The sequence below is a fragment of the Rhincodon typus genome, chromosome 2 (genome assembly GCF_021869965.1).
Source record: "Rhincodon typus isolate 14 chromosome 2, sRhiTyp1.1, whole genome shotgun sequence".
Lineage (NCBI taxonomy): Eukaryota > Metazoa > Chordata > Chondrichthyes > Orectolobiformes > Rhincodontidae > Rhincodon > Rhincodon typus.
The window spans coordinates 95,657,265-95,680,786 of NC_063333.1; the positions used below are offsets into that span (position 1 = coordinate 95,657,265).

At 39.1% G+C, this 23,522-nt stretch overlaps 1 protein-coding gene across 3 annotated transcripts in view; it reads left to right on the forward strand.

Moving 5' to 3' along the window:
- cpvl (carboxypeptidase vitellogenic like) overlaps nucleotides 1-23,522 on the forward strand; it is an 86,856-nt gene that overhangs the window by 33,920 nt on the left and 29,414 nt on the right. For all 3 annotated transcript variants that reach the window (XM_048615795.1, XM_048615780.1, XM_048615788.1), the window contains exons 6-10: nucleotides 9,886-9,965; nucleotides 10,892-10,958; nucleotides 16,799-16,921; nucleotides 17,199-17,330; nucleotides 20,955-21,053. In XM_048615795.1, the coding sequence (XP_048471752.1) occupies nucleotides 9,886-9,965; nucleotides 10,892-10,958; nucleotides 16,799-16,921; nucleotides 17,199-17,330; nucleotides 20,955-21,053 (501 nt within the window). The remainder of the gene's footprint in view (nucleotides 1-9,885; nucleotides 9,966-10,891; nucleotides 10,959-16,798; nucleotides 16,922-17,198; nucleotides 17,331-20,954; nucleotides 21,054-23,522) is intronic.

The window sequence follows — 23,522 nt, forward strand, 5'->3', positions numbered from 1 at the left end:
AGGTCTAGGCCCGAAATGTCAGCCTTCCTGCTCCTCTGATGCTGCTTGGCCTGCTGTGTTCATCCTTGTTATCTCATTCTCCAGCATCTGCAGTTCCTACTACCTCCAAGTATATTCCTTTTTTTTTGTTAATTTGGAATACTTTTCTATTTTTCTGAAAAGTTGCATGCATTTCTGTGTTTGTTGAGTTGTGCTTTGTTGCGCACACACAATTCCAAACAAAATGAGAGAAAAAGGCTGCAATTTCCAGCCATTTCTTTTTCTGACCTTCTTGAAGAGATTGAAATGAAAATAGAAATTGAAGCATTGAAGTAAATCATTTGCTCCATTGTGCTTGTTGCACATCCAGCTGTTTATTTGCAGCCATTTGCCATATTCTCATTTCCATACAAAGGAATTTCTCTTAACCTCTAATGGAATGACAATTAATAACCACTCATTGCTAAATTCTAACCAGAAAATATTCCCTGTTTTATGCTGTCCCACCTTTTCTCAATTTTCAAGACACCTATTGAAGTATTTTCTAGGCCTTTCTGTTCCAGTAGAATCAGTCCGCATATCTCCTGTCTTTTCTCATTACTGTAGTTTCTGTTCTTTGCATGGCCTTGGTGAATCTATACTGAATGCCCTTGCGGTTCCATCACCTTGCAGTTCTAAATGGTATCCTAAGTCTTCATCTTAGTGGCAGGAAACATGATTTGTGCTCTCTATTGGTAAATGCGAAAAAATTGGCCTGGACCGGATGCTAATCCCTTTGGATACACAAATAGGGGACCAACCAATTGTTTGAGGCTCCCATTACCTGACCAGTTCTGCAAGCCAGGGCTATATGTGCCCTAATATATGACCCTTTATAAGGGGCTACCTGTTAATCTGTAGCCAAAAAGAAATGCTAATAAAATGTGGTTACCTCAATGTGGACCTAAGATGAGTGGTCATCCTTTCCAAGCACATTTTTTAAATTTGTGCATTGGATGAGGATGTTGCTAGCCAGGCCAGCATTTATTGTCCATCCCTAAATGCCCAGAGATGCAATTTAATCGTCAACCACAATGCTGTAGTCACATGTAGGCCAGACCAGGTAAGAATGGCAGTTTCCTTCCCTAAAGGACATTAGTGAACCAGTTGGGTTTTTCCAACAATCGACAATGGATTCATGGTCATCATTAGATTCTCAATTCCAGATTTTTTTTTCGTATTGAGCTCACATTAAATCTGCCACTGTGGGATTTGAACCCAGATCCCCAGGGTCTCTGGACTAATAGTCTAGTGACGACAACACCACTAGGCCATCACTCCCGATTCAAGGTATTCAATACACCTAAGTTCTGTCCACTATCATTCCCCACCCTCAATGCTATTTTGTCCCACTCCTGATACACTGCTGCTATCTCCTGTATGCCTCCTTCTCAGTGATTCCACTTCATCACTTACCCAGGTCACCAGCAACAGAATGATCTTCAATCAGCAGCAAGCCACAATTATTGTCTGCCACTCAACAGGCTAATAGTACAGGGAATTGAGGGCCATTGCCAGACAAGCCTCAGGCATTACCATTTGTTTGCAGAAATTGTCCCCCATATCCAAATTTTTAATAGCTCTTCGATCTGTAATCAGGCACTTTGAGATACTAGGATTGAATTGAAGAAGAAAGCGGGAAAGAAAGACTTGCATTCATAATCGTGGTTTTCTTGGCCCTGAATGTATGTAAACACTTCACAGCAAATTGAATACATGTAGTATGGCCGCTGCTAATGTATGAAATGCAACAGTCAATTTTGCACAAAGCAAATTCCCATAAACTGAAATGAGATAAGAAACAAATGATCACTTTTAAAATGATAAGGCAGATGGGACCTCCAATTTAACTCTCGGCCAAATAAAAAATGATACCTTCAAAACTTCAAAGCCAGGAAACTATAGACCAGTGAGCCTGACATCGGTGGTGGGCAAGTTATTGGAAGGAATCCTGAGGGACAGGATTTACATGTATTTGGAAAGGCAAGGACTGATTAGGGATAGTCAACATGGCTTTGTGCGTGGGAAATTGTGTCTCAAACTTGATTGGGTTTTTTGAAGAAATAACAAAGAGAATTATCATAGATCATAGAATCCCTACAGTGTGGAAACAGGCCCTTCGGCCCAACGAGTCCACACCGAACCTCAGAGCATCCCACCCAGACCCATCCCCCTATAACCCACCTAATCTACACATCTCTGAACACTACAGGCAATTTTAGCATAGCCAATCCACCTAACCTGCGCATCTTTGGACTGTGGGAGGAAACCGGAGCACCCGGAGGAAACCCACGTAGGCACTGGGAGAATGTGCAAATTTCACACAGACAGTCGACCGAGGCTGGAATCGAACCCGGGTCCCTGGCGCTGTAAGGCAGCAGTGCAGCGGTGGACGTGATCTATATAGACTTCAGTAAGGCGTTCGACAAGGTTCCTCACGGTAGACTAGTTAGCAAGGTTAGATCTCATGGACTACAGGGAGAACTAGCCATTTGCATGCAGAACTGGCTAGAAGGTAGAAGACAGAGGGCGGTGGTGGAGGGTTGCTTTTCTGACTGGAGGCCTGTGACAAGCAATGTTCCACAGGCATCGGTGCTGGGCCCACTGCTTTTTGTCATTTATATAAATGATTTGGATGTGAACATAGGAGTGTGGTTAGTAAGTTTGCAGATGAAATCAAAATTGGTGGTGTAGTGGACAGTGAAGAAGGTTACCTCAGAGTAAACGGGACCTTGATCAGCTGGGCCAATGGGCCAAGGATTGGCAGATGGATTTTAATTTGGTTAAATATGAGGTGCTGCATTTTGGAAAGGCATATCAGGGCTGGGACTTACATACTTAATGAAAATGTCCTGGGGAGTGTTGCTGAAAAAAGAGACCTTGGAGTGGAGGTTCATAGTTCCTTGAAAATGGAGTCGCAGGTAGATAGGATAGTGAAGAACACATTTGGTGTGCTTGCCTTTATTGGTCAGTGCATCGAGTATAGGAGTTGGGAGGTCATGTTGTGACTGTACAGGATATTGATTCAGCCTCTTTTGGAATACTGCATGCAATTCTGGTTTCCCTGCTATAGGAAGGATATCCGGAAACTTGCAAGGGTTCAGAAAAGATTTACAAGGATGTTGCCAGGGTTGGAGGGTTTGAGCTATACAAAGAGGCAGAATAGACTGGGACTATTTTCCCTGGAGCGTCGGAGGCTGAGGGGTGACCTTATAGAGGTTTATAAAAACATGAGGGACATAGATGGAGTAAATAGGCAAGGTCTTTTGCCCAGGGTAGGGAAGTCCAAAACTAGAGGGCATAGGTTTCTGGTGAGAGGGTAAGGACTTAAAAGGGACCAAAGGGGAAATTTTTTCACACAGAGGATGATGCGTGTATGGAATGAGGTGCCAGATGAAGTGGTGGAGGCTGATACAATTACAACATTTACAAGGCATCTGGATGGGAACATGTATAGAAAGAGTTTAGAGGGATATACGCCAAATGCTGGCAAATGAATATCTGGTCAGCATGGACAAGTTGATTTAAAAATCTACCTTGATTTTTGCCCTGGGACATCAGCCCTTCAAACCTGAAGAGAGGCAAGTCAAAACAGACTGGACTGTGATCTCTTGTGATTAAAAGATAACAAGGGGCTGCTGAACCCTGCAGATTATGTCCCAAAGTGTAGGCATATTTGTGTTTTTCTCTTTAAAGAATACACAAAGACGGGTGAAAAAGCCAGTTTCATCTCTACTGGAGGACACCAGTGAGACTGAACTCTGGTATCAGCTTGGGTTTGAGCATTAACATGCTGTGAAGGTTATATTTGAAGAAATGTACCCTGGTTGCTCCCTTTCAATCTGAGCGCTGGAAATCAGTTAACTAGCAGCCTGTCTAAAAGAAAATCCTTTCTCATACCAAGTGCTGCGAACCAATTTTTAAAAATGAATCAGTCAGCCTGTAAAACGAAGAAGTTGGAAAATGAACTGTTCAACTAACGATATCAGTGCTTCCAATAATCTCCACTGCAAAGGCCAGTGCATTCAACTATCTGCTTTTCACAAACAATTCAGATACTGATCCATATATTTGATATTTTTTTTAATAAACCTTTAATCCCTTTGGACTTGCCTCTTTTTCTAATCTGTATGAATGTGTGCTGTGTTAGTATTTCTTGCTGTGTGTAGTAATTAACAATCTGTCCTTTGTAATTCAAGGAAAGCCTGCTTAAATTGCCTCTTTATAAAGCATCACCTTGTTTGGGTCTGGGAGAAGGGTATCCCTGTCAACAACAGATGAATAAAGAAGGGGAGTCAATTTATCCCTCCTCACCTGGGAGCTTAACTATTTGGGTGTCTCATCTGGAGCTGTAACAAATTGGGGAACCTCGCCCAGGGCCTGGGTGTAATGTGACACCAACCAATTTCACAGCACGTGCCCCATTTCCTAATCCTAACCTTTCTAACTCAACACCCCCACATTTTTTAAACATCTGTTTATTTCTAAATATGTCTATTCCATGCCTTTAAGTTCTTGCATTTAAGATAACAGAAGTTAGAGGCAATTTGCTGCTAACCTCCAAAATTCTCCAAATATCATTAATCATCGTTAGTCTAATTTACTTAAGTATATATTTAAATGGTTTTGCTCCACTGGAATTGTCAGAATTCTCCCCTAAAAGGGGACTGTCCATTATAATCAGAATTGCACCAGATCTTCACACTGTCAGCGTGCATTGCTAGTGGAGCTATTTTTAAATTAGCTAATACCTAGCTTCATTAATGGCTTAATGTTCACTTATTAAAAAGATGTATCTATAATGTAAAGATTCTTTGATCTTGATCTCAGAACAGAATAGCTGTTTGCTCTTTGTTGCTTAAATGTGGCACTATTCTACTTACTCAAATGCATTGTATTTCATTCCCCATGCATTGCAAGTTATTCCCCTTAGCTGTCTTACCCAGTTTATAGGTGTAGTTTCATTTTCCTATATGCCACGTTGCCCTATAGTGTCCAAGAATGTGCAGGCCAGGTGTATTTAACTATGGTAAACAAGGGGTTACGGGATTGGGGGTCTATGTATCTGGGTGGGATGCTGTTTGAAGATTTCATTGCTGACTCGATGGGCTGAATGGCCTCTTTCTGCATTATAGAGATTCTATGATGCAGAGGTAACTTACTGACTTTCAACATTGATGTATTGAAATGCAGACTGTAGTCAAATGATATACAAGCACCTGACTGCTTAATCTCCACTCCTCTACCACCCGACCCGAACGACCATTCCCAGTGGCATTAGAGGCTTGGTATTACATACATTGTGTGAATTGTAAAATACTGTGCATTTCTATCAAAATTATTGAAGAGGGACATTACCCCATGTTATAAAATATAATGTTATTTCAACTTGTTAGAATGTTAACACAATCCCAGGCTAGCTCAGCTGGAATAGGAGGTGGAAATATGGTTTAATAAGTTTGTGATCATCTTGTTAGTAGAATATACTAAACAGCTATTAGAATTACAACAGGACTACTTAAGCAGAATCTGTGACCATTTATGGGCCTTGGCATGTGTCAGTGGTCCATAGTAGCGGTGATGCAACTGAGAAACTTCAGTTCCAACATCTTTCCTGTAAAGAATCTAGCTTTAAGCATGCTGTAAAATAATTCTAATTCCCCAGCTGCAGGAATTCTAAATCCCTCAACAAACTTTTGTGCCAATGCATGTGGTGTGATATTACTTATCATTCATCACTTTGGACTGCTTTAAGAAAGATTGTCTGGATTTATTTAAATTTTGCAGCAACACTCCTCAGGCACAATTGGAATGAGTACAAAATTTGTGTGTAATGGAGGAAGCCAATGCTCCAGATGTACGTGCATTATCTATACTCACTGAATACGTCGTGGTGTTTATTGGCGTTTAGGTGAGGCAGTGGGGAAGATGATAAATTTTGCCTGTGAGAGCCCCATATCATCTCGGATAGGGAAGGTTCTCGAGATTAAGTGCCACACTTGACAATGGAGGGGCCTTCCTTGGCTTCAAAGTGGCTCTATTGAATGGCAGGACCATTGGGAGACTGTGCTGCTGCTGCTGCTGTTTGTGAGATAACCATCTGTGGTCTAGTTGTGTTGCTGGATCCCAGGACCCCAGCTGAGGTAGGGCAGAGGGCGAGTCCTGGAGGAATGAGATGAGGTGCATTGGCTGCAAGGACTGGGATTCCTGTCGGCAGACCGACCCCTTCCTGATCAGGGATGGAGTTCTTTTGAATGAGAGATGACCCCTGCGATATACACCTCTTAAAGCCGTAGTGTCGTCATGGTCTCTACCTGCTAATACCTTGCCATCACTAAGCTCAACAGGGGGAAGGGCATTAAATGCCACCTTGTGTTTACTGATGCCATCTACAGGCAAAGGATGATAACACAAATCCCTGAGTTTCAGCCCCTTTGTTCGAAGGCTTGCTCACAAGTTATGTTAGAAATGAAATCTGAAAATTGTTTTCAGGCTGTGGGCAGTTTGATACCAAACCCCAATACCGTGGTTAAAGCTGGCAACTCTCATTAATAACACCACTGTTGATGAATTAAACAGGATCATTAACCAACTGATTTCAATGCCACAAATCTTTTAGCATTAAGGCAGCATCCCCTTTCCGCGTTCCCATTCCTTCACAAAGCCAGTGACATTAGTTAGAAGAACGCAAGTGCTCAGACAGGACCTATCTGTCCATCTGAGAAACACATAGTCATGAAGATTGAATTGAACTGAATTGGCTTTATTGTCACACATACTCGCATGAGTATAGTGAAAACTTTACAAATCGCCACTTACGGTGCCACCTTAAGTATAAAGGTAGCGAGGTACAAATTCTTGGGAGAAAAAGATAGAAAAATGAAGAAATAATAAGTCCAGCATTACAAACCTTCAAAAGTGCAAAATCATAGTAATAAATTAGAAAAATAAGGAAATAAAAAGTTCAGAATAACAGTCCTTCAACAATAGTATAATTAAAAAAATTAGAAAAAAAGAGAAATTAGTCACTTCACAGCTCTGGGCTCAAGGACCCAAACCTCCCATGATGCCAAAGGAAAGCCGCACGGAGTCACAGACCGACATCAAATCTGCCACAAGGAGACCCAAATATTACCTCAAGACCGAGATCGAGAAGGGTCACGAATACACATCCTGCTATTCTATAAACTCAGTCTAAAGTTATTGATGTAGAAAGCCCCACTGGATTCACTTTATTTCAGCTTTGCAGCTGGCCCAGAGATTGGCAAGCCTCTCTCTTACTAGCCCCTTTACCCTGCCTATCCCCAAACCACAGATACTCGCACTATATTCTTTGGAAGGTCTATCTACTGTTTGAGTTAATGCGATTCTGAGGCCATTTCCTGGTCTAATCTACACCCTCTGCCTAGTTAACAGAATTGAATTAATATGGTAATAGCAATGCTGTAATTGATTTTAAAGTCCTGTTTTTACTTACTTAAAAATAAACATGGGAGACATTTAAATAAATAATTCAAAATGTTTAATAAATATGCATTCCATTAAAACAACAAAACCTCTGCAAGAAAAATATGTCCCCAGCTCATTTGGGTAGTTAAGGTATGTGTGAGACTAAAAGAGCAGGCTTATAGTATAAGAGAAAATAATAACAAGTCTGAGGATTGATTGGAGCACTTTAGAAACCAGCAAAAGACTGTCAAAACATTTGATGATAAAGGAAAAACAGAATATGACCGTAAACTGGTCAGGTATGCAGATACGGATTGTAAGAGCTTTTACAAATACATTTAAAAAAAGAGCTAAAGTAAGCAATGGCCTATAAAACACAGAAAAAAAATATTATGGGCAATGAGGAAATGGCAGAAACATTGAACAATTTTATTTTCTTGTCTTTATAGGACAAGATGTGCTCGTTCTGAAATAGATGGTAACCTAGAGACTATAAAAAGTAAGGAAATTAATATCAAGAAAGAAACGGTATAGGAGAAAATGAAGGGCCAAATATTTGACACATTCCCTCAATCTGATGCCTTCATCCTTGAGCTCAAAAAGAGATACCTGAGGAAATAGTGGTTGCACTAGTCATTACTTTCCAAAATTGCTTAGATTCATGAAAAATCCAGTCTGATTGGAAGGCAGCAAATGTAATGCCACTTTTGAAGAAAGAAGCGAGAGAAAAACTGGCAACGCCAACACCAGTTACCTAGCATCAATTGTTGGAAGATGCTGAAGTCTGTTTTTGCAGATGTCTTAACAATGCATAATATGATTACAGCAAGTCAATATAGTTTTACTAGGGGAAATCCTGTTTAACAAACTTCTTGATTTCTTTTTGAGGATGTATCTACTAAGGTAGCTAAAGGGAAACTAGCAGACACAGTGTATCTATTTCCAAAAGCCATTTTGATAAGGTGCCACGCAAAAGGTTGATGAGTAAGAGAAGAGCTCAGGGACTTGAGGATAGTGTAGTAGCATGGATAGAGGATTGTTTAATGGAGAATGGGCAGAAATGGCACTTTCAAGTTAGTAGGCAGTGACTGACATCTCAGCTGCTTACAGCCTACATTGGTGATTTAGCTGAAGAGATGGAAAGTATTGCACGTAGGTTTGCAGATGATGCAAAGCTAGATGAAAAGGTAAGCTGTGAGGAGGACACAAAAATGGCTTTAAAAAAGATTGTTTCTATTTCTGTTTCTGTTTTTGTAAAAAGATAGGAATAGGTTGAGTGATTGTGCAACAAGATGCAAGATGGTAAATAATGTAGGTAAGTGTGAAATTATTTACTTTGGTCAGAAGTATAGAAATACAGAGTGTTTTTCAAAACTTTAAGTGTCGATGTTCAAGGAGATTCATTTTGCTCAGGCAAGGTATGCTGAGAGTTAGCATGCAGTGTACATCCTCCAGTTTGGAACACAAATACCATGTTGGCCTTTATTTAAAACACAAAATAACCTAAGGGGTCTTGCAGTGTAGAAATAGAGAGAATGTTTCCTCTTCTAGGAGAATCTGAATAAGGGGTCACTTAAAAATCTGGCGTCAGTCTTTTAAAACAGATGAACTGAATTTTTTACACTGAGGTTTGAGAGTCTTTGGAATTCTGTTCCTAAAAAGATAGTGGAAGCAGAGTCCATTATTATCTTTAAGCAGAGGTAGATAGATGCTCGTTAAGCAAGGGATGAAAGTTATCAGCAATAGGTGGGAATGTGGATTTGAGGGTACAATCAGATCCAATCATGTTTGAGGGGCAGAATGGCCTACTCCTGTTCCTAATGCACAGTATTTTGTATCTATGTCTTAGCGTTTGGAGTACAGGAATAAAGAAGTTTAGCTCTAATTGTACAGGGTATTGGTGAAACCATATCTGGACAATCTGTGCTGCTTCTTGCTGTCATCCAGACAAAATCGGCAGCTTTGCTTCTGATTTCATTCTTCTCTCGTCTTCACCTGGTCCATCACTGACTTTTTCCTTGCCTTCCTTAACTTCGCTATTTCCATTTCTGAGGATCTGCTGTTCACCAATATTCATTATAAATCTAACGACTCCCGGCGTTAACTTGACTTCACCGCCCCACACCTTGCTTCCTGCAAGGATTTCATTGCATTCTCTCAATTTCTGTGTCAGTCACGTCTGTTGAGGTGATGCCAGCTTCCAAAAGGCTTGCTTAGACAGCACCGCATTTTTCCTCAACCAAGGATACCCATCCCCATTTCTAAGCCTAAGCCTAACCCTAAATCCCACACCCCCTCTCCCTCTGCAATCAGCCTGGTCCGATCGATCTTCGGCAGTTCTGTCATGTGGAGTATATGTTAGTATTTTCTTCAGTATATTTTGTATAGAGATAACTTTTCATTACTCTTGGACATTAGGTTGGCACTGGCTTCAGCTTTACTGACCATGATGAAGGCTATGCACAAAATGAAGACGATGTAGGAAGGGACCTGTACAGGTGAGTACAATTATACTTTTTGTTTATGTATTTATACTTTTACACAAACAGAAATGTACTTTTCTATTCCTTCAATAAATGCCCCCAATGTGACCAGTTCAGTTTATATTGCTGCCTCAATCTGTGGTTGGCTCAGTTGGCAGGATGGCATTGTTGTGATGCCAACTGTGCGGGTTCACTTCCCGGCTAAGATTAAAATGTGGGTCCTGTCTTCTCAACCTCACCCTTTCACCTGACGTGTGGTGACCATCTGGTTGAACTCGGCACCGGTTATCTCTCTGAGAGACCAGTCCTATGGTCTTCTGGGACTGCTGCAACGTTATTGAGGCTCTGTAGAATGAGGCTTTTGTGAAACTCATACTTCATATTATTAACTGTACTTTCAAAACGATCTGTCATGGAATGAGATGGGCTCTTCAGGTAGCAAAATTTACTTCATACTGGTACCATCTCTCCATCTCCTCCCCAGGCAATGTTAGGTTCAGTCTTGGCTTGGAGACGAGCTAAGCACATGTGCTGAAGCATTGCACATAAACATGGTCCTTTAAACATTAAGTAAGTAAAATGCAAATGTTCTTTTCTTAGCCTGCACTGGTGACTTAAGGTTGGTTATTTTGATTTTGGATCGGTAACAAATCGCATTGAAGCTGCACTGTTACTCGTGCTGGTTAAATGTTAGTTAACTAAGGAAAATTAATTAGTGATTGCTGAATATTGTGAATGAATGACTGTCTTCTGTTTAACTGGCAACTACTTTCAGACCTGTAGTGAAATGACATTGTTTTTCTATCAGTATAGATGGGATTGTTCCTGTTCATAGCTGAAATATTCAGAAAGAATAAAATGCTGTTCTCAAGTTGTTGGATATAAAGTATAGTCACAGGATTAGTAAAAAAAGAACATTTTAAAATGCTTTTCTTTTGCAGCGCCCTTATCCAGTTCTTTCAGATATTCTATGAATATCAGCAGAATGACTTCTATGCTACAGGAGAGGTGGGTATTCTAATCTTTCTATTTGTGTATTTAACAAACCTTTGCCTCTGTTTTGACTCTTTTTTGGGGAAAAAAAACTGATATTTATTGGTTACATGGTGTGCAAAAGGTACAACTATATAGTTTTTTTTTGACCATTTTTCCCTTCCCTTCCAGGATATGTTGGTATATATGATATGACTTTTTGATGGTTTCTGTGTTTGTAATTTCAATATATAAGCTGGAACATTGTGAGGAAGGTATATGCCTGTTCAGGGTGTTAGTCGAGAACACTTTGGAGGTTGACCTTCTATGTTAATGCAAAATTCATAAAATGCTTTGGAGATTCATTAAGTGTAATCATGTAAACGGTGAAAAGATTCATGATCAATGTCTGTATAAAGTAATTTTGGAGCAACATCAATGATCATTAAATACAATTGTTTGGGAAATCTGTTGTGACTTGATTGTACTACTACTGCCAGCTTCCATTCTGTTTTGTCTGTTTTCTGACACTCATATGGATTGGTTAGTACCACTCATGCACTCAACTCAGAAAATTGTGATATTAAGCCCTTCTCTGATTTGAATGAATGAAAGTCAGAAGGCACTGTTACAGGCATGCATTCTTCAAATTAGTTCTGTCTCTCCCTTTCTGTTAGTTAGCAATTATTGACACCAAAACACAAAAGAAAGAAATTTGCCTTTGACCTTGTATTCTAAGCTGAAACTTTGGTCCAGTGTTGCACAGTCAAAGTGTACTCTTTTACATAAAATATCAAGCCATTTGGATGTAGCAAGTCCCATGGTACTACTGAATTTAGAGTAGAGAGTTTGTCTCAGTGTACCAGCCAACATTCGATCCCTCAGTCAATGCCACATAAGGTTTCAATTAAAGAAGCACAGATATCTCTGAGGATTGTAAATGTGGACATTAGAGAGATGGGGAGGGAGTGGGGAGGCCTAGTGGCATTATCACTAGACTATTAACAATAGAGATCCAGGTAATGGTATGGGACCTCTGGTTTGAATCTTATCGTGGCAGAAGGTGGAATTTGAATTCAGTAAAGAAAATCTGGATTCAGAATCCAGTGATCATGAAAATCTTGTCAATTGTCACAAAAACTTATCTGGTTTACTAATATCCTTTAGGGAAGGAAACAGCTGCCTTTGTCTGGCCCATATGTGACTCCAAATCCACAGTAATGTGGCTGACTCTTAACTGTTCTCTGATCAGTTAGCGATTGGCAATAAATGCTGCCCTGGCCAGCGAAGTCCAATTACAGTCAGTGAATTTTTTTTAAAATTACATTTGAAAATGAAGGTATAGCTAACGTAGGTCAATGAGCACAAAAGTATTGGAGAATGGGATTTGCTGCAAGCTATGCCGTGGGCAGCAAAGATTTTAACACCCTCAAGTTTATTCTTTATTCATTAATGGGCATCGCTGATCAGGCAGCATTTATTGCCCATCCCGCAGTTAAGAGTCAACCACATTGCTGTGGGTCTGGAGTCACATGTAGGCCAGACCGGGTAATGATGGCAGTTTCCCTCCCTTAAGGACATTAGTGAGCCAGATGGGTTTTTCCTGACAATCAACAATGGATTCGTGGTCATCATTAGATTCTTAATTCCAGATATTTTTTAATTGAATTCAAATTCCACCATCTGCCGTGGTGGGATTTGAACCCACGCCCCCAGAACATTACCTGGGTCTCTGGATTAACAGTCCAGCGATAATACCACTAGGTCACCACCTCCCCATCGTTTATGGTGGGTAGAATGTAGGGGACGAGTCAGGAGTGCATTGGAATAGTCCAGTCTAGAGGCAATGAGGAATGAATGAAGATTTCATGGGCAGTTTCTCTCTCAGTTTGGGAAAACATTCCAAAGCTTTGCAAAGCCATATTCTTCAGCTGGTGAAAGCAGACTTTCATTCATTGGTGACCGCCCTGAAGAGCACCTACAAACTGTGGTAGAAACTTGCTCTGTAATCTAACTGCAATTTGGTTTGGGACTGGAGAAACCAAATGCTTTGTTTTAACCAATAGAACTTTACCTTGAGATTTTTCATTTTTAACTAAGAACATAAACATTATTGTGTGCAAATACTTAAACAAAACAAGCATTATCAACTTATCTCCTTATCAACTTAACAATATGGTTTGTGACTATGTAAGTTATCCATTCAATTGCATCTTGCTTTCTCTGGTACTGTTCTTATAAGACACAACCATCTTTAAGATATTTACTTCTGTAGGGGCTATTCCTCAGTATGCCCTAGTTCTCTGGAGATAACGTTAACTCTCCTCCCTTCTAGCTATTCTGAGGTAAGACTTCCATTTACCATCTCATGATTGCGCTCTTGACAAGCAAATGGATCCCACAGAATGTGACAAATGCAAAGACCAACATTGGGCAATATCATGAAAATGAAATTAGGCTGTCCTGGTGATGGCATTTATATGACATTGGAAGTTCATTTCAAGAACAAATGTGATAACAGACCTGTGAAGAGATTGGATAAATCCCAGACTGTTCCAGAGAAAGGGAAGGAGTTGGCAGGGAGGGAGCAGTGTTTAGAATGGGGACCGAAAACAAAGGCTTTTGCCTCATCAAGATTTAACATTTTTGAATGTTTTTGCCCTGGATATCGCACAATCTCTCTGATAATTTAGCATCGGGGAGGAGTCAAGAGAGGTGTCGTTGAAGTAGAACTGGGTGTCATCAGTATAAGTGGGAACATTAATGCTGCACCTTTGGATGATGTTGGTCAAATGTATTGGGCTAAGGAGAGATCCTTGGGGATAATTGTGCAGCAGCAGGAAGAGAAGCCATTGCAAATGATTTTCTGGCTACAGTTAGAGAGCTAAGAATGGAACCATGTGAGTGCAGTCGGACACAGTTGGCTAACAGTGGCGTGGCATTGGAAGAGGATGGTGTGCTTAACCATGTCAAAAACTCAGATAGGTAGAGGAGGACGAGAAGGAAGTTTAGATTTGCTGCAGTCATTTGTGATTTCAAAAAGAGCTATTTTGCTACTAGGGCAGAGTCAGAAATTGAATAGTAGGGATTCAAACAAGGATTCCCGTGACCGGATGGGAATGGATAAGCTGGGATTGGTTTCTTTGGAACAGACGAGACTGAAGGGAAGCTTAAACTGACATATGTAAAATTATGATGGACCACGATGGAATGGATAGGAAGGATCGTTTCCTTTAGGAGAAAGATCAAAAACAAGGGAATCATAGACATAATTTTATACATGCAGTGTGCATGTGTATTTGTATTGGAAGGTGGCTGAAACCTGGACTGGAAATGGGCATGGATAATTCAAATGTTTTAGAGATTCTTCCAATATCAGAAGACTAGTTTCAAAGCTACACCAGAGTTAGGAGTGATTTCTATGCTACAGAAGAGCTAGATGTTTGTATTTTTGCATTCAATAATTTTTTGCAATCAATGCAACTCTTAACAATAAACTCTTTATAAAAAAAAAAGACGCACTATTTTTTGGTGGCACAAATTATGCGGAAGAGGAAAGTTTCAAAATGATAGGTGCATATGTATTGTAAATGTGGTGAATAGTCCCCATAATCATTTGAAGAATTTTGCTTTTTGACAAAGTTATAATGAGTGCAGAGTATGAAACCTGCCCCTCACTCAATCACCCAAATCTGCCCAATGTTATTGTGAAAGGCTTGAATAATTTTCATGGTATCAAGGAGCTTTCCACTGCTCTTTGTGGTAGAGTGTTACAAAGATTAATAACCTTCTGAGGTCAGGAAGTGCATTTGAGCTGCCTGGACACCAAAAGAATTACTGCAGGAACTTGCTTGCAGTGGTTTTCAGAGCACTTCCCTTTTAAGGAGCACTGAATAAGAGCAGAGTCTGATGTATACCAGAGGTTCCCACTTTTTCAAATGTTAGATAGGTGCCTGCATGTTTTATGAAGGAGCACTGTTCACCTATAACCCAGTCCACTTCAAAATCACGATGAGAATTTCAGGAGTGGAAGCTCACTAATAAATCTGTACCGTGATTTTGATCATGAAATTGCACAATTCCACTCAATGGAGGGGATGAAAATCAACCACTTTGATTTTCATTTTCCTTATTTTCCTCACATAATCATGGAAGCAGAATAGTGACCTTAAAAATAATACTCTCTCAGGTTCTGTAGTCTTTCTCAGTCATCTCAGTGCCTGGATTGGTAATCTTGTAAATGCATAATTGGTTAATAAGTAGGTAATTGAGCCCAAATCGTTTGGTCTTTGTTCAGTCAGAGATCAGATATAACCTAGAAGATGTGTGTCAGGACTTGTTAAAAGTCCCGGTGCACTGACTATATGGTAATTGGCTGGGAAGTTTAAACATTCAATGGGAAATAATCCAACACCTGGAACACCCTGTGAAAGTCCCCTGTTCTGATTAAGAGTCCAGAGACTTTGGAGGGCCCAACTTAGTTAGCTTTATCGTTAACCTGGACAAATTAGAGGAATAAAAATCTGCTCTAACATCTGGCACTGTGAAACTGACCATCCCACCCTCACGTTCCCAGCAGATCATCCCAATAAATTACAGTGACCTCAAATACTCAGCCCAATCCAACACTCTCCACTCCACCTGCCATCCGACTTCCCCACCAACAACTGACCGACTCAACCCTCCCATCTGCCATCCTACCTCCTGATCCACCTGCCAGTCTGTTTCCCAAATACAAGCCTGCCACTCTACATCCTCACCCCATTGCCTTCCATGTGTACTTTACTCTGTAGCTGTCAAAAAGGCTTTGGGGTCTTTAAAATGGGTTTACTTGCTGGAGTACGGCAGCTAACGCTGTACAAAGGGAGCGTGGTTTCTACAAAGATCCACTCCAATATGGTTTGTGAAGGGTAAGATTATTAGAATGTTCCTGTTGGGATGAATCCCGCATTGAAACTTGGGTCCAGACGATCCTGGGTAAGGAGGCATCGATTTGGCTGACCTGGGTGGGAGGTGGGATCAGAAGATCCAGAGCAATATAATCTGGTGCTGAGCTGTGCTGGCCAAAAAAGTCTTAAGGTTGATACCTGTTTATGGCTAATTAATAAACAGCTCAAAATTATGGGATTGTAATATTTGAGCTTTGTGGTCTTTGATGAGATGGGATTTCTTTGATCAGAGCTGCAGTTCTGGTTATCTGTCAATAATGCCGTCTTCACTACAATGAATATTAACTAAGAGCAACATTAGACTCAACTGAGGTGTGCACTCTCGAATTCAAGCCTGCTGTTTAGACCTAAGTGAGGAAAGAGCACTTGAATGAGACCTCACTGGGCTCCTGATACCTACAAAGCTGTGGCCTACCACAAGTATCAGTACGCAAAGAAAAAAGGAGTGATGGTGGGCAATTACACATTTTTATTGAGATCATGTACATAACTTGTGATCATGTTTTTCTGCCACCATTTGCTGTTGTAATCTGATATGTCAATATTTCCCATAAAATTCTGATGTACCAAATGTCACAAGAATTTTGGGCACTGTAAGGTAAGGTTCTGAAGTATGTCTTCAATTCTGACGTCAGCTTGTGATGAGATCAGTTATATCTATCAATGCATAGGCAGATTATTTATATATAATTATGACCCAATATTGAATACAGTTTTTCCTTCAATTACCTAATCAAAGTTTGGGGTGTTTTATGTTGCTAATGATAATTTGCATAAAATCTATTTTGTCTTCTTTTAAAAGCATTGGTTTTATTGGAGGAACATAGGAAGTTAATAAAATCATGCCAAGCAGTGGGGTCATGAATGGAACGAAGATGTTTTACTGACGTTTTTTACGTGTGTCTTTTAATATGTGAATATCTTTAGTCCTATGCAGGAAAGTATGTGCCTGCAATTGGTTATTATATTCATACCCACAATCCTACTGCTAAAGTGAAGATCAACTTCAAGGGAATGGCTATTGGCGATGGTCTGAGTGATCCCGAAGTAGTAAGTGGTTTTGTTATAAATTAAGCAGGATGCTTGAGTTGTAATTTAGTTTTATCATGATAAAAGGAAGTCAGTTCTCCGACTACTTCCTCATAACTTCAAGACACTAATTCTTACCATATGTTCATCATGCCAGTAACTACTAGATTGCTTTAAATTATACCTTGCTGACCATGTTGATTGCAGCCTTTGACTTTGAAAAATCACTCTTGAAATTTTGAAATTGAATTTTTGTAAGGCAACAAAGTTACTCCTTTGTTGTATGTCTGTTGCACAGATGTTAGGTGGTTATGCAGAGTTCATGTACCAGATTGGGATCATCGATGAGAAACAAAAGCAGTACATCCAGCAGCAGACAGACATAGCAGTGCATTACATCCAACAGAAGAAATGGAGGGAAGCCTTTGAAGTATGTACCCGAATCTTGGTCTTGGCCTTAAAATTGGAAACATCTGACTAAAATGAGGGTCAGTGGAGAGCATGATGGGAGGTCAGAAGTTTGTTGCTCGATGGCATGTTGTTGGCTTAAAAGCAATCTGTTTCATAAACGCTCCCCCTTTCCAAACCTTTTCAAAATGCAATATGATCTATGTTCTCTATAGAGCAATTCTGAATTGTATATTTAGTGCTCAGAGTAGAACGCTTTTGTACTTGTCATGAGATCAATGAGTTAATGACAACTGAAAAGCATTAGGAGAAGGATTCAATACTGTAATCTAATGCTATGAAATAAAAGTCCGTGCCTGATTAAATGCTGCCCTCATTTCTATAAAAGTAAGAGCAATTTAAATCAAATCTCATTCTATTGATTGGCAGGCTTTCCTTTTCTAGTTCACTGTGCTATTTATTGTTCCAAATATGACGATAATTTAATCAGCCCTGCAAAATCAGAATGAGCTGGCTGTTGATCTATCCCTGTAGTTCACATTAATCATTTTTCTTACTGTAATCTATCAAAAAATCAAAATCAAAAATGATATGGTTTCATATTGGAATAAGTTCTGGTGAAAAATATATTGTGCCAGAATGTTTATTATATTTTTAATACTCTTGCAGTTCACCACTCTCACAATAACCCTGTTATCTACAACCTATTTTGCAGGTATTATGAACAACTTCATTCACAATTACATTTGGTGACAACCTTTTCTCTTCCACAATAAAATATGAGCACTTTCCCTTCCCTTTCATTCCCCATTTTCTGCTATCTCTCCTAAAGGCTGTGCCACATTCTGCAATCAAAGTTTCACGGGTATCTGCTATTCTTCACTACCTCATCATTCTGCTACCCTTCACTTGTGCTCCTGGGTTCCAAGAGACATAGGGCTGCAGGAGACATTGTAGCTATATGTGATCTTATCTTCACCTTTTGTGTGCTTTACACTTTCCAGAAAGTGTAACTGGAGAGTAACTTGGAATGGGCTTGCTCTAACCCAGCGAACTTGGTGCCAATTGTTGTACCCCTAGCTCCAGATTCTCTGGAAGTATCTTAGGGCAAGCAGGTTGAGGATATTACTGAGAATTTCCTGCAGTTCAGGGCTCACTTATATCACGTGTACATTTAATCATAACTGGTGTATTTACACACATGCAGCAATTAACAGATTACATAAATGAAATGTTCGCAATTTATAGGTATCTGAGTATTGAAATACACCCTAGTTATTGGATCCAGCAATAAATAGTTTGTTTAAAAGGAATGTTGATTATACACAAATTAATTTTTCAAACCTGTGAAGGGAATAACTGCTTTCTAAGCACTGTTTTTAACCAACATTGCAACTTTATAATAAATCTTCTCAGAAGATCATTTCTGACCTATTCAAGGTTTGTTTTCAATCATTAGCCATAATTAACGCAATAGTTAATCTCCTATAGAGATAGCAGGAACTGTCGATGCTGGAGAATCTGAGATAACAAGGTGTAGAGCTGGATGAACACAGCAGGCCGAGCAGGAAGGCTGATGTTTCGGGCCTAGACCCTTCTTCATAAATGCCTAATCTCCTATGATTGCTACAATATGTACATTCTTTTAAAGGCTCATGGGAGAGATTTATGCCATCTGAATTAATGAAAATCTCCTGTCTCAAAATGGACCAGTGTTTGAATACAAAAATTTGTTTTATTTACTTGACTTTATTCCATGATTTATATTATAAGTTTGGCTTATACTAACAGGTATTAAAAAGTATTTGCTATAGATGTGTATTTACAGGATGGTATTTCATGAGGAAATACATGTTTTGTTGTTTAAGAAGGCCTTGTTAAACTTGTCATTCACAGAATCAGAGAATCATGCAACACAAAAGGGGGCCCATTGAGCCTTTGTTAGCATCTGCCAAGGGCAGTCCAGTTAGTTTCATTTGCCCTCCTCTTCCCCATATTCCTGTCATTTATCTCCCTCAGGCATTTATATAATTTCCTTCTGAAAGCTGCACTGTTGTATCAGCTGGTATGTTCCAAATCTTAACTGTTCAATGAATAAAAAAGCTTTGTTGCATGTCACTTCTGTTTCTTTTGCCAATCACCTTAGCTCTGTGCTTCTGATCTTTGACCTTTCAGCCTTTGGCAAGTTTATTTTTATTTCCTCTATCTAAATTATTTCAGGTAAACTGATCATTACAAGTTAATCAAAGCGGTTAAATTGGACTTTGCAATTTTAAACAAAAAACCACATGCAAAATAATAGTTTCCTATAACAAATTAAAATAATTGACTTGAGGATGACTATGGCTGAATTTATCTCCACATGTGATAATTTTAGTTTCAAGTATAGCAAATGCAATGCCTCTTAAAATACTACAGAATAGACTTGTGTTACAGCTGCTTGTAGTTAAAAGGGATATGTCACAGACCCATGGTGCAAATTAATTCTGTGGAAGAAAGGAAGAGGAGGAAATTATATAAATACCAATAATGACCTATCTATATATGGGAGCCTCTACGAAATGGATGTATGCATGTTCAAACATTAATCAGCCAGTATTCTGATATAAACTGATTAGATAGGTACATGGATTCACTTACTGCTCTGTTGCTTCTTGGCTGGTTAATTGACTAGCAATTGGAATATATTAACTTAGATCATTTATACTGAAGGTGGAAAAATTCCCCCAATACAACCTTATTGTTGATTTAATTTGTTCATCCTGGCTGTGTTACAGCTCTGTCAAAATCCATCACTTGTTGATGTTCTCTCACATGCTTCCATTGGATTAGATGGGTTTATCCTTCCTAAGCTAACAATATTGAGACAGAGTGGTGCTTATACTGGCCAGCACACATCAGTTACAAGATAGTGAGGTTGTTTTTGCATTTGAAGAAGAGGAATTAGCATGCTTTTCATTCAAGAAGGTTACTATCAGGGCTAATTTGTTCCCTAATGTGACAGTATTTGTAGGTGGCGTTGTTTATTTCAAATAATGCTGTAGGTCAGGTGATCTTGTAGAGAGAAAATGCTTTTGTTTAAAAATTAGCATTGACTTAATAGCCTAATTCTGTATCATAACCTTCTAAAATTTTCAAGTACAGTGCTCCTTTCAAGAGTAGTGCAATGTCTCTTGCAGAACATAATTTTGAGGGGACATAAGCAACTCAGTAAAGGCAAGAATGTCCTCTGTAACTGGAACCTACAAGTCGTCGTCATTACAGTTTTTGGAAAGGACTGTTGGATAAATTTACAGAGTGAGAACCTGTGTTAATTTTTTTTCCCCCATAATCCGATGCATTGGTGCCACTTTTAACTCCCTATATCTTCCATTACTATCCTGAGACCAGCTAACTCACTGTGGTCCACTGATCAATTTTGAAACTTTATGTTTTCCTATGATTGAATTGTTCACAACAGGAGCTATCTGAGATCCCTATGACTTATTTTTACTTCTGAATAATTCTATTGTCATGTTTTTAAAAGTCAAGTCTGCATGTATTTATTAATATTTCAGATCCAATTTAAAAATAAATAATTAATTGATAAACAGGTTATAATATTTCCTGTTTCATGCTTGGTGTGTTTGTTATTTCTTCCGTTCAGGTGTTTGATACTTTGTTGAATGGTGATACAACTGAAAATCCATCCTTCTACAAGAATATCACAGGGTGTGCCAACTATTACAATTTTCTGCAGTGCACAGTGAGTAACTGAAATTTAAAAACGTTCTTGTGATCTTAGTGTATTTTAGGATATCCTCTGCATTTCGATTGAGAAACTGCGAAAGATAACAGAATTGAAAAGTTTTACATGATGGCATCTTGCACCAAGGTAGTATTGTGGCATAAGATGGATTACTTCAGTGAAGCAAATCTAAAGTATAACCATCATACTTCAGAAAAATTCTTAGTGTGATAATCACCTGACCCAGCAAGTACTGTAAAACCAAAGACTGTAGTCCATGAAAACTGCTGCAGTACTTAGAACCTATTATCCACTCCACATTTACTGTAATACTCTGTTATATCCTTTTTATAAAATGAGCAAGCTGCTGTTGGAGTTCTTTTTTTTTTAATCTTTGGCATTTGAAGATTAAGCAAATGTGGAGTATCATTTCCTCTGGTATTAATTGTTGTTGGATTTATAAGTGTCCTTTTTCCTTCTGTTTCTCTTACTTCTTTCTCTTTAATCTCCTTATTCTGCTATCTGTCTGTGATTTTACATTTAACTAGCTATTCTAGCTTACACTTGATGCTTCAAACTTGGAAAGCTTCAGGAAGTATTTATCAATCGGATTGGTTAATGAATTCAGATTGTTTGCTGAATTCTCTGTAGGGGCAGCTATGCCAAAATCAGTTCCTAATGGCAGCATGTTCCAATGGAAGATCCTAAAGGAAATCTATTGACTATTATAAGTGTAATGGAAGCCTAATGTCATTTATTTACAGGTGACTGCAATATCCAGACCAATATCTTTTTGATTATCCCATGCAGTACTCCATATGCCTACCACTGAATGCCTTGTACAACAGCAATGCAATGTTTTTCATGTTGCATTTAAAACTGCACAATTCCAACATGGTGTACAAAATACTTGTCTTTCACGGGCAATGTGCAGAGATTACCAGCCATTGACTGATACATAGCTCTATTCTTAATATTTATTCATTGCAATAGAAATTCGGAAAGTAGTATGGAAATCATTAGCAGAAAAAGATTCTACACCTTCTGTTAAGTCCCACTCCCAGGCTAAAAGGGTTGGCAGGCAAACTCTTCTTTGCTCCCTACCAATGTGCCTGTGAAACTCAATGCTGAGTGCACTGAAGAAAAAAACCCTTGGAATAACCTCAGTGGTTCATACTGTTGCCTCAGCCCCAGGGCCCTGGGTTCGATTCCAGTCTTGGGTGATTGTCCGCATAGTGTTTCCATGTTCTCCCCGTGTCTATGTGGGTTTCCTCCGGGTGCTCCAGTTTCCTCCCACAGTCCAAGGCTATGCAGGTTAGGTGGATTGGCCATGTTAAATTGCCCGTAGTGCCCAGGGATATGTGGGTTAGGTGGATTAGCCTTGGCGAATGCAGAGTTATGGGGATAAGATTGGGGAATGAGTGTTCTCTTCAGAGAGTCTGTACGGTTGATGGGCCAAATGGCTTACTTCCAGACTGCAAGTTTCTATGATTCTATGATAATATCCATCCTACAATTAAGTGATGAAAGTTGTCAAAATACCATTTGACCTTTCCCTTCAAATCTTTTTTTGTTACCAACTTTTGAAGACCAGGATCTGAAAACTCTTTGAGAGTAAAGCATGGACCATTGGGCAGACATTAATATACATGACACATTACATTAAATAAACTGTCAGCATCATATTTATAATTTAAAAACCCTTGGGTAAGATTATTGCTCGGGAACCCTATTGATTCATTACCAGGGAACTGAAAGCTGAAACTTGTGTTTTACGCCAGGTCTGTTTCTGAAGTTTTTGAGTCACATTCTGAAAAGTACAATTAATAGTAGTGTGAAAGCTTTGACTGTTCAGACTTTTAATTCAAATAACTTTGTTTTCTGTCACATTTGGTAAATTATGTTTTGTTATTTTGGTTACTCCCAAAAAAAGATTTTAAGTATGTTAAATATAATATAACTTATTAATAGGTATCACTCAAAAGTGGTCAGGTTGGAATGATTGGGTACTAAAAGCTAATCATGTGCAGCAGTTTATAATTTTTCAATATAAGTTTACAGTATGAAATGCCAGTTCTACGAATTGCTATGCAGCATAAATAAAGAACATATGTATCCTTAAATGGTATTGTTCTTTACAAAACATGCTGCCTGTTTTTTTTCTTCCCAATCTCCAGCAAAAATCAAACATTCGGTATCTAGGATTTCCTACTTAAGGAATTTCAGACAATTGATCAGATTCCTACCTCACTTTCACCCTCAACCTTGGACACTCCAAGCACTCTTACATGTAGATACTTCCTGGTCCTGGCTGTAGCCTTCAAGTTCTATTTTGATATGAAACTAAATTATAGGGACATGGCATAACTCACCTTGCTGGATTTTAACTTTTTTTTTGCGTTTGAAAGGTTTTACTAGATGGCTAACAGATATGAAGCAAACATTCAAAGAAGCAGCTCTAATCTTACCCAAGGTTGCAATTTCAAC